The sequence below is a fragment of the Periplaneta americana genome, chromosome 12 (genome assembly GCF_040183065.1).
Source record: "Periplaneta americana isolate PAMFEO1 chromosome 12, P.americana_PAMFEO1_priV1, whole genome shotgun sequence".
Classification (NCBI taxonomy): Eukaryota; Metazoa; Arthropoda; class Insecta; order Blattodea; family Blattidae; genus Periplaneta; species Periplaneta americana.
This window is the reverse complement of record NC_091128.1, coordinates 74,286,822-74,299,321: the sequence shown is the minus strand read 5'-3', so window position 1 is coordinate 74,299,321 and position 12,500 is coordinate 74,286,822. Positions and strand designations below refer to the sequence as shown.

The window sequence follows — 12,500 nt, the reverse complement described above, 5'->3', positions numbered from 1 at the left end:
GCCTTAGCGATATCCATTGCAGGAGATGCAATGAGCATGAAACGTAACCCCACGTGCTAGGTTTCTCCCCTCAGGGCGAATTACTGCGAATTGACAGACATAACACAGTCCGCACAATAATTGCTAACAGATTAAGGGAACATTGTGAATACGAGGTATATGAGGAAGTTCAATGTCTTTCTACAGAAGGATCTACACGGCGTGCTGACATCATAATAATTGACCGAGATAAAAAAAAACTGGTCTCATTCTCGACTCCACTGTAAGGTTCGAAATTAATGAAGATCAGCCAAAGCAGGTACATGAAAAGAAACGCGTTATTTACCTTCCATGCTGTGATGATCTCAATCATAAATATAATATTCAAGATTGGAATGTCATTGGACTTACGTTTGGTGCGCGAGGAACAATTCCCAAAATTACATTGGAGATCCTCAGAAAATTAAATGTTCCTGATAAGATTCTTCAGACAATTGCATCAGCCATTTTAAAATATTCATTGAACATTATCAATCACCATCTCTATTCATCTTTATAATATCCAATGTATATTATTTATTTTCAATAAATTTTTATCGTTTTGATAGTTACCAAATCTTGTCGCAGAATATTCTTTTTTAAAATTTCATTATGTATTTTTTTGACATTAATTTACATTTTCTATTTTGTTCATTTGAATTGATTAGGATGCCGATATTTTAAATTCAAGATTTGGATGGCTATCATTTCTCTCTCTCTTTCACTAATAAAATGTAAAGCGCCCAATGGGCAAAAGTCCATATGACTCTAGTCTAGAAGATTGTTGAGATATACACTGGATCCACGTATTTGGATCACATATGTAATCTATCCATAATTGGATTACGTATGTAATCCACACAGATTTGGATTACGTATGTAATCCATCCATAATTGGATTACACATGCAATCCATCCATAATTGGAAAACACATGTAATCCACACAGATTTGGATTACATATGTACACCACTCTAAAAACATACTCCTACAGAGAAAAAAGTCAGTTACATCCAAACACTCCAGATAACGGCTGAACTGTAACACGAAAGGATGTGGCAACTTATACAGCAGTGGATTACATTTGTCTTTCACTGAGAGTCCGATTACGTATATGATCCATATACTCTCACTTTCCCCCTCTACTGTATTTCTGTTATAACACAGTAGGCATGATCAGTAATCCAAGTTCCAGTTTTAGCACACAAGCTATGTTCAGTAGTCGAAGTTCCAGTTTTAAGAAATTAAATAAATCCAAATAAATCAAATTAAAATAAATACAGTATATTAAGATAAATTAAATTAAAGTAAAACATAAAATATAATCAATTAAATTAAATTAAAAAGAATGAAATTAAATTGAAAGAGAGAGAAATAAATCGTCCGGCCTTGATGAAGGATGACCACGATCCGGAAATTAATAGCAACTAAATAAATTCACTCCCCATTCACTCTCGATTCACTACCCGTTCACTCTCGAATAACTCAGGATTTATTCACGATTCACTACACCAGTCACGCCGTTTCACTCCCGAGCCGCTATAGATTTCCGATTTACTCCCATGTAACTCCCCATTCCAACTCGATTAACTCTTGGTTCACTCCCGACTCGTTCCCGGCTCGTTTCCGAGTCACTCCCGAGGCATATGGGTCGCACAAGATTCACTCCTAATTCACACAGAAGTCAATCTCCATTTATTCCCGAGTCGCTCCCGAATCACTCTCGGTCCACTTCCGTGTCACTTCCCATTCACTCTCGAGTCACTCCATGTAACAAACTCCCTAGTCATTTCAGAATCACTCCATACCCTTGATTCATTCCCGAGTAACTCCCAAATCACTCGAGTCATTCCCTAATAACTCCTGATTCAAATCCGAGTCAATCCTGAATCACTTCCAAGACGCTCCTGATTCACTCTCGGGTCACTCCTGATTCACTCCCGAGTCACTACTGGTTCACTCCAGAGTCAATCCTCATGCACTCCCCAGGACTCTTGATTCACTCAAAAGGCACTCATTCACTCACGAGTCACTCCTGGTTCACCAACGATTAATTCCTTTCACTCCCGAATCACTCTTGGTACACTCGCGATCCACACCTAATTGACTCCTGGGTCACAGCCTGGTCAATCCTGATTCACACAGGACTATCTCTTGATTCACTCCCGAGTCACTCCTGAAACACTACCCAGTACCTCCTGGTACTTATATTCACACCAGACACTCCTAATACTCTCCCGAGTCACTCCAGAGTCACTCCCGTGTTAATCCTGGTAATCAAGAGTCACTCACGAGTCACACCTGAGTCACTTCTGATTCACTCCTAAGTCACTTCTTATTCACTCAAGAGTCACTCCCGAGTCACTTCTGATTAACACCAAATTCACACCTGATTCACTCAAGAGTCACTCCCGAATCACTTCTGAGACACTTATGAGTCATTCCTGAGTCACTCTTGATTCACTCCTCAACAACTCCTGATTCACTGCCGAGTCACATCTGATTCACTCCAGAGTCACTCTTGATTCACACCACATTCACTCTCGATTCACTCACTATTCACTCTCGAGTCACTACTGATCCACTCATGAGCAACACTCAATTGAATCATTAACTCCCATTCACTCCTGTTTCGCTTCCTAGTCACTCCTAATTCACTCCCGACTCACTTCTGATTCAATCCAGAGCCACTCCTGATGCAATCCCGTTCCAGTCCTGACATATTCCCGAGTCACTCCCGATTCACACCTCAGCCACTCTCGATACACTACCTACTCACTCCCGAGTCACTCCTTAGTCACATACAATTCACTCCTTATTCACTCCCAGTCACTATGGTTTCACTTCCGAGTCACTCCTGAGTTGCTCTAGAGTCACTCCTGATTTACTCCAGAGTCACTCCTCATTCAATCCAGTAACTCACGTGCCATACTTGATTCACTCCCGAGTCGCATTTGTTCACTCATGTCAATCTCGATTCACTCACTAGTTACTCCCGAGTCACTCCTTACCCAATCATGTTTAACACCCAATTCACTGCTCATTAACTCTCAGTCACTCTTGTTTCACTTCCGAGTCACTACTAATTCACTCCCGGGTCACTCGAGATTCACTCCCGAGTTACTTCTGATTCACACCATTGTCACTCCATAGTCACTCCTGATTCACACCCGAGATACTCATGATCCACTCCCGAGTCACTCCTGATACATTCCCGAATCACTTCTGATTAATGCAAGAGTCACTCCTGGTTCACTCCATAGGCACTCCGTATCACTCCTAATTCACTCTAGAGTCACCTCCGAGTCACTCCTGATTCACTCCAGAACGACTCTTGAATCAATCCATAATTATTTACGGAGACAATCCTGATTCACTCCCGAGTCACTCCTGATTTACTACCGTGGCAGTCCTCATACATACCCGTGTCGCTCCTGATTCACACCCCAGTCACTCTCGATTCACTCACTGGTTACACCTGAGTCACTTCTGATTCTCTTCTGGGTCACGCAAATTCAATGATTAACTCCCAGTCACTCCAGTTTCGCTTCCTTGTCACTCCCAATTCACTCCTGATTCACTCCCGACTCATTCCTGATTCAATCCAGAGTCACTCCCTAGTCACTACCAATTCACTCCTGATTCACTCCCGACTCACTGCTGCCTCACTCCTGATTCAATTCAGAGTCACTCCCGAGTCACTCCTGATGCACTCCCGTGCCAGTCCTGATATATTCCCTAGTCACTCCCGAGGAAATCCTTATCCACATAATTCACTCCTTATTCACTCCCAGTCACTCCGGTTTCACTTCAGTGTCACTCCTGGTAAACTTCCGAGTCACTCCTGATTCCCTAAAGTCACACTCGAGCCACTCATGATTCACTCCAGAGCCACTCCTGATTATCTTCCGAATCACTCATAATTCACTCCCGATTCATCCCTGACTCACTCGCGAGTCACTCCCGTGTCACTCCTGATTCACACACCAGTCACTCCGGAGTTTCTGCAAATTCACTCCTTATTCACTCCCAGTCACTCCTGATTCACTTACAAGACACTCATAATTCCTCCACTGATTTACTTCAAAATTTTTCAAACCAAGGGAATTTCAAAATTTCCAAAAATTTTGAAAATTTTTAAGTTAAAAAAATTCAAAACATTTAAAAATAAAAAAGTTGAAAAATTTATCAAAATTTTCATAATTTATCAAAATTAAAAAAATTCAAAATCCCAAAATTTTTCAAACTAGAAAAAATTTCAAAATTTCAAACACTCAAAATTTTCGAAATTCAAAACTAAATTTAAAATTTCAGATTTCAGAAAGTCAAAATTTTTAAATGTCCAAAATTCCCCCCAAAAAGATATCAAAATTGAAAGAATTCAAAATTTAAAAAAATGTGAAAATATAAAAAAATTTACAATTTTTCGAATAAAAAAAATAAAAATTTTCAAATTTCAAAAAAAATTCAAAATTTTCAAAAATTTTCACAATCCAAAATTTTTTTTTAATTTTTCAAAATTCGAAAAACTTGAATATTTTTCAAAATTAGAAGAATTCAAAATATTCAACAATTTTCAAAATTAAAAAAATCAGAAAAATTTCAAAATTCAGAATATTCCAAAGAATTTCAAAATCTTTTTTAAATTCAGAAAAAATAAAAATTTTCAAAAAATTTTATTAAAAGAAATTTAAAAATTTCTTCAATATTAAAAAAAGAATTTCAAAATTTTCCTAAATAGCAAAATTTTCAAAATTTATTTTTCAAAACAATTTAAAAATTTTTCAATATTCAAAAAAATTTCAGAATTTTTTAAACTTCAAAAAACTTCAAAATTATCAGATTTTTTAAATTTTTTGAAAATTTTGCAATTCAAATTTTGAAATTTTTTAATTTAAAAAAATTTTGAAATATAATTTTGAAAATTTTTCAAAATTTCGAATAACTGAAAATTTTGAATTTTTTTATAAAAAATTCTTTTTATATTTTTTTGAATTTTGATTTTTTTAAATTTTGTGAATAAAATTAAAAACTTTTGTTAATTTTTCAATTTTGAAAATTTTGAATTTATTTTCCGAATTTTGGGTATTTTGAAAATTTTTGACATTCGAAAATGTTAAAATTTCGAAATGATTTGAATTTTGAAAATTTTGAACATTATTTGAAATTTCGAATAATTTTTTTAATTTGAAAAATTTTGGGAATTTTTTCAAATTTTTTTCAATTTTAAAAGGTTAGGAAAATTTTGATATTTTTTCACTTTTCGAAATTTGAAATGTCAATTTTTTTAATTTTGAAAAATTTTGAAAATTTTGGAAATTTTGAAATAGATTTATTTTTTAAAATTTTGAAGTAAATCAGCGAATGAATTAGGAGTGACTCCTAAGTGTGTAAGGAGTGACGGAGTGAATTGTGCGCGATCCATGAGTGACTTAGGAGTGACAATTGAGTGAATCGAGAGTGACAGGGGTGTGAATCTGGAGTAACACGGGAATATATCAGTACTGGCACGCTTGTGAATCAGGAGTGACTCGGGATTGAATCAGGATTGACTCGGAAGTGAATTAAGAGTGTTTCAGGAGTCGCTTTGGAGTGAAGCAAGAGTGACTGGGGAGTGACTCTTGAGTGAATTAGGAGTGATTCGGGAGTGACTCCGGTGTTAATTGGGAGTGACTGAGAAGTGAATCAGGAGTGAATCGGGAGTGACTTGGGAGTGAATCAGGAGTAACTCGAGAGTGAATCACGACTGACTCGGAAGTGACACAAGAGTGACTGGGAGTTAATGAGCAGTGAATTGGGTGTTAAACATAAGTGGGTAGGGATTGACTCGGGAGTGACTAGTGAGTGAATCAAGAGTGACAGGAGTGAACCAAGGGCGACTCGGCAGTGAATCAGGAGTGACTCTGGAGTGAATTAGGAGTGATTCGGGAGTGACTCGTATGTTAATTGGGAATGGCTCGGGAGTGAATCAGGAGTGACTCGGGAGTGAATCACGAATGACTCGGAAATGACACAAGAGTGACTGGGAGTTAATGAGCAGTGAATTGGGTCTTAAACATGAGTGTGTAAGGAGTGACTCGGGAGTGACTAGTGAGTGAATCGAGAGTGACAGGAGTGAACCAAGAGCGACTCGGAAGTGAATCAGTAGTGAATCGGGAGTGAATTAGGAGTGACTCAAGAGTGAAATAAGCGTGGCTGAGGAGTGAATCAGGAGTGACTGAGGAGTGAATCAGGAGTGAATCAGAAGTGACTCTTGAGTGAAACAGGAATGACTCGGGAGTGAATCGGGAGTGACTCTTGAGTTTACCAGGGGTAACACGGGATTGACTTGAGTGAATCAGGAGTGACTGGACTGACTGGGCAGTGTATCAGTTTCTCGGGAGTGAATAAAGAGTGACTGGAAATGTACCAAATGTTACTGGGTAATGTTTCGGGTTGTGCGTCACGAGTGAATTGTCTGTTACCCATGAGTGGATCAGCAGTGACTCGGGTGTGACTAATGAGTGAGTCGAGAGTGAATGGGTTGTGAATCAAAAGTGACTAGGGAGTGAATCAAGAGTGACACAGGAGTGAAACAGGAGTGATTCTGGAGTGAGTCAGGAGTGAAAGAGGAATGATTCAGGAGTGACCAGGAGAGAATCGAGAGTGACTTTCGTTAACAGGAGTGACTAGGTAGTGACTTGATGTACCAGGAGTAACATGGGAGTGACTTGAGTGAATCAGCAATGACTCTGGAGTGACTCGGGAGAGAATAAGGTGTTACTGGGGAATTTACCAGGAGTGTCTCGGGATTGACTCAGGAGCAAATCGTGTCTGAATCAGGAGTGACCAGGCTGAGACCCGGGAGTCAGTTAGTAGTAATCGGGAGTGAACCAAGAGTGATTCGTGAGTGAATCAGGAGTTAATCGGTAGTGAACCAGGCGTGACTCTGGAGTGAATGAGGAGTGCCTTATGAGTGATTCAAGTCACTGGGGAGTGCATGAGGATTGACTCGGGAGTGAATCAGGAGTGTCTAAGGAATTAATCAGGAATCTGGATGGATTACATATGTAATCCAATTATGGATGGATTACATATGATCCAAATACGTGGAATCCGATTATGGATGGATTACATATGTAATCCAAATCTGTGTGGATTACATACGTAATCCAATTATGGATGGATTACATATGTGATCCAAATACGTGGATCCAATTATGGATGGATTACGTACGTAATCCAAATCTGTGTGGAATACATATGTAATCCAATTATGGATGGATTACATATGATCCAAATACGTGGATTCCATATGTAATCCAATTATGGATGGATTACATGTGGAATCCAATTATGGATGGATTACATGTGGAATCCAATTATGGATGGATTACATATGTAATCCAAATCTGTGTGGATTACATACGTAATCCAATTATGGATGGATTACATATGTGATCCAAATACGTGGATCAAATTATGGATGGATTATGTATGTAATCCAATTCTGTGTGGAATACATGTATAATCTTTCTATCTATCTATCTATCTATCTATCTATCTATCTATCTATCTATCTATCTATCTATCTATCTATCTATCTATCTATATATATATATATCTGTCTGTCTGTCTGTCCGTCTATCTATCTATCTATCTATCTATCTATCTATCTATCTATCTATCTATCTATCTATCTATCTATCTATCTATCTATCTATCTATCTATCTATCTATCTGTCCAGGAATCCATCCCATCCATTTACCTGTCAATGTATCCATCCAATGTACGTGTCTATCCAGCCATCCATCCTTTGAACCATTAAACCATCCATGCATCAATGCATGGCTCCATTCTTCTATACACTAATACCTCCATTTATCTTCCAATCTATCCTTCCATCCCTCCATCTATCCATCAATCTATCCATGCATTTATCCTCCTATCCCTCTATTCTTCCATCCATTCATGCATCCATCCATCTATCCATCCAAACATCTCTCCATCCATCCAACCATCTAATCATTCACCATTCATCTATCCATCCACCTATCCATGATTCGATCAATGTAAACGTCTATCTATCTATCTATCTATCTATCTATCTATCTATCTATCTATCTATCTATCTATCTATCTATCTATCTATCTATCTATCTATCTATCTATCTATCTATCTATCTATCTATCTATCTATCTATCTATCTATCTATCTATCTATCTATCTATCTATCTATCTATCTATCTATCTATCTATCTATCTATCTATCTATCTATCTATCTATCTATCTATCTATCTATCTATCTATCCAACTCTCCATCCATCCATCCTTTGAACCATTAAACCTTCTATTCAACAATGCATAACTCCATCCTTCTCTACATCAACATATACATCTATATCTCCATCTATCCATCCATCCTTCCATCCATCCATCAATACATCTATCCCTCCATCCATCTATCCATCCATCCATCCATCCAGCCATCCGTCCATCCATCCATCCGTCCAACCATCTCTCTATCCATCCAACCAACTATTCATACATCCATTCATGTATCTATCCATCAATCGATCTACCTAAACATCTGTCTGTCTGTCTGTCTGTCCGTCCGTCCGTCCGTCCGTCCGTCCGTCCGTCCGTCCGTCCGTCCGTCCATCCATCCATCCATCAATCCATCCATCCATCCATCCATCCATCCATCCATCCATCCATCCATCCATCCATCCATCCATCCATCTATCTATCTATCTATCTATCTATCTATCTATCTATCTATCTATCTATCTATCTATCTATCTATCTATCTATCTATCTATCTATCTATCTATCTATCTATCTATCCGTCCATGCGTCCATGTAGCCATCTCTCTAAATCTAATCTAATCTAATCTACTCTAATCCATCTATCTTCTTATTGACGTAATGTACTACCAATAGGTATTAGTAAGATGTTTTAATAATAATAATAATAATAATAATAATAATAATAATAATAATAATAATAATAAACTTATGATGTACAATTCAAAAGAGATGTATGCCTGTTGTGGATATTATACAAAACCCGATGATATAATACAAAGATATTCCAGTAAATTAAAAAATAAGACATATGATCTGTGGCACTGTTTTCAATGAATAAGTCTATAACAAATGAAGGATGTAAATTAAATCTTAAATCACTTTCTATTGACTGTATTCATTTTCCAAGTACACCAGAGTTGAAAAAAACATGCTCACACAAATATCTCGTTGAAAAACCCTTCAGGTACCTCGAAACAGTTTTAAACATTTTTAGATGTTCACTTCTCATTTTAATACAAAATGTAACTAAACTTTTCTCTTGGAACACTGCTTTCAAAGACGAGTCACACGAAACTCTGTTAGGTAATTTTCCGCTCTTAAATTCACTTCATTTTAATTATCTACTAGACAGTAGTAATAGTAGCAGCAGCAATAGTAGTAGTATTAGTTGTAGTAGTAATTGTTGTATTTGTAGTAGTTGTAGTTGTAGTAGTTGTTGTAGTTGTAGTATTTGTAGTTGTTGTTGTAGTTGTTGTAGTTGTAGTACTTGTAGTAGTTGTTGTAGTTGTAGTACTTGTTGTAGTAGTTGTAGTTGTAGTACTTGTAGTTGTTGTAGTTGTAGTAATTGTTGTAGTTTTAGTAGTTGTTGTTGTAGTTCTAGTACTTGTAGTAGTTGTTGTAGTTGTAGTACTTGTTGTAGTAGTTGTAGTACTTGTTGTAGTTGTAGTACTTGTAGTAGTTGTTGTAGTTGTAGTACTTGTAGTTTTAGTAGTAGTTGTAGTTTTAGTAGTAGTTGTAGTACTTGTTGTAGTAGTTGTTGTAGTTGTAGTACTTGTAGTTGTAGTACTTGTTGTAGTAGTTGTTGTAATTGTAGTAGTTGTTGTAGTTGTAGTACTTGTTGTAGTAGTTGTTGTAGTTGTAGTACTTGTTGTAGTTTTAGTAGTAGTTGTCGTACTTGTTTGTAGCTTTAGTAGTAGTTGTAGTACTTGTTGTAGTAGTTGTTGTAGTTGTAGTACTTGTTGTAGTAGTTGTTGTAGTTGTAGTACTTGTTGTAGTAGTTGTTGTAGTACTTGTAGTAGTTGTTGTAGTTGTAGTACTTGTTGTAGGTTTAGTAGTAGTTGTAGTACTTGTTGTAGTTTTAGTAGTAGTTGTTGTAGTTCTAGTACTTGTTGTAGTAGTTGTAGTTGTAGTACTTGTAGTTTTAGTAGTAGTTGTAGTACTTGTTGTAGTTTTAGTAGTAGTTGTAGTACTTGTTGTAGTTTTGGTAGTAGTTGTAGTACTTGTTGTAGTTTTAGTAGTAGTTGTAGTACTTGTAGTTTTAGTAGTAGTAGTAGTTGTAGTAGTAGTTTTAGTTGTAATTGTAGTAGTTGTTCTAGTTTTAGTAGTTGTTTTAATTGTTGATGTTTTAGTTACAATTGTAGTAGTAGTAGTAGTAGTAGTAGTAATAGTAGTAGTAGTAGTAGTAGAAGTAGTTGTAGTATTTATGTAGTTGTAGCAGCAGCATCAGCAGTAGTACTTCTTGTAGTAGTAATTGTTATTCTAATTGCAGTAAATGTAATTTTTGTAATTGCAGTATTAGAAGTAGTATAATTCTTGTAGTATCTAGTTATTGTTGTACTTGTGTTATTTTATTGCTGCAGACATATTACAATTCTCAGCAACGTCAATAAAATAAATTATTTGAAATTCAAATTTACTAAATACCATTAAATGCTTGGACACTATATAAGTGGTAATTGACAGTTGAATTTGACGCAACACTGGATTTTAATCTTATATTACGCTTACGTAATTTTGATCTATTCACACTATCGCATAGACGTAGCCTATTTACATAAAAAAGTAAAGGACATCTGGGAAAATTACATAATAGAGTGATTTAACGTCAACCTAGTCGCTAAATAAATAGAGAAATTGAAATGATTTTATTTTTATATGAAACTCAGTTTTCTGTAAACTAAGTCGAATTGTTATTATCCATTTAAAATTTATTATTATTGAGTGTAAGAAAAATATAATAAAGGAATATAGAATTGATATAATAGAGTAGAATATGCATGGATTTGATTAAAATACAGAAGTGTGGAGAATAGTAGAATAGACAACGTACTATGGCGATGGAGGATGATCGGCCCGAAGGCATCGTTGGTATGCGAACCAAGACCCCATGGATGGTTTGCCTATTGTCTTACGCATATGCTATACAGAATAAATATTACACTGAATAGATTATATAATACATAAAAGGATTAAATATAACAGGAAATGCAATGCAAGAGAATAGATTGCGTACAGCAGAGAATACATAAAACTATATACGGTTACAGAATAGATTTTAACAATAGATGAAGTACCTATAAAGAAAGAACCGAAAAGAAATTTTAGAGTTTAGTACAATAAGACAATGTAAAATAGAAAATTAAAACATTAGAAAATTTAAAATATGACAGACAGAAAAAAATAAGACAGATGACAAATGATATGAAGAGTTCGCGGGAAAAACGATGAATGTCACATTTCTGTTAAGGATTAGATAATGATCTAATTGAGTCTATAACTGCAAGATGTAGTGCTGTTTCTATAGAAAATAAAGGAAAGAATTACTGTATTCGTGGTGATAATTCTCCTATTTACCATTTTTCATGAGAACAACATTAAATTTCGCAGTGATCCTTTGAATTAGATAATGACATCAACCTTAAGAAAACTGTGTCATTAATCGTTTTTCCTGCGAACTCTTCACATGTAAGATGTAACTGAAATATTCTACAATTGAATTGGAAATTTAATTATAATGAACGAAAGTACAGTAGACAGATAATTGCATTATAAAATGTATTAGTATTAATATATCTCTTTCCTACAGATGCGGCCGTTACGTCCCGCATGCATGCTTTGGTACAAAATTGTTTCACCCTGAGACAAGGTGCAGTGTCGGCATTTCTACCGGTGTCAGTGTTGCTGGTGATGTCAGTATCCAAGAACATGAAGTGAAAAAAACTTTTATTTTTCTTCAAGACCATGATCCTCTTCCAACGAAGATGGATCTTCTACCCTACACCGAAAGAAGCGTAATAAGGGTAGAAACTGATAATTTGTGTATTAATTTATGACTTATGGTATTAGAATGAGGTATTTCATTGCATCATGCTACCTGACGCATACAGTGAAGACATGAAGGAAAATATGTGAAAAACTGTTTGGCCTACAAAGTTTTTTCAATACAAAAGAAATTGATTTCGGAAGTAAAGAAAATTCTTTTACAGTCTGTTTACTTATGTCTTTCCCCATTCTATTCCTCCCTTTTCAGATATATGGAAAGAAAGGAGACTCATCGTGCCATATTTACAGTTTTTCTTGGGAAAGATAAATGCGGTAGCTTCCCATTGCTTTCCGCATACCACTCCCTCCTTCGAATCTTAAACAGATACATGGTAAGAAAGAATAGACTGCCCACCGGCAAATAGAGAA

General features: G+C 36.0%; 1 protein-coding gene across 1 annotated transcript in view; it reads left to right on the top strand.

The window, feature by feature from the left end:
* The window catches only part of LOC138710559 (cytochrome P450 4C1-like), a 145,572-nt gene extending 133,323 nt beyond the window's left edge, over positions 1 to 12,249 (top strand). Inside the window, exon 13 of the mRNA XM_069841539.1 lies at positions 11,896 to 12,249. Within this exon, the coding sequence (XP_069697640.1) occupies positions 11,896 to 12,023 (128 nt within the window). The 3' untranslated portion in view covers positions 12,024 to 12,249. The remainder of the gene's footprint in view (positions 1 to 11,895) is intronic.
* Positions 12,250 to 12,500: the final 251 nt, after the last annotated feature.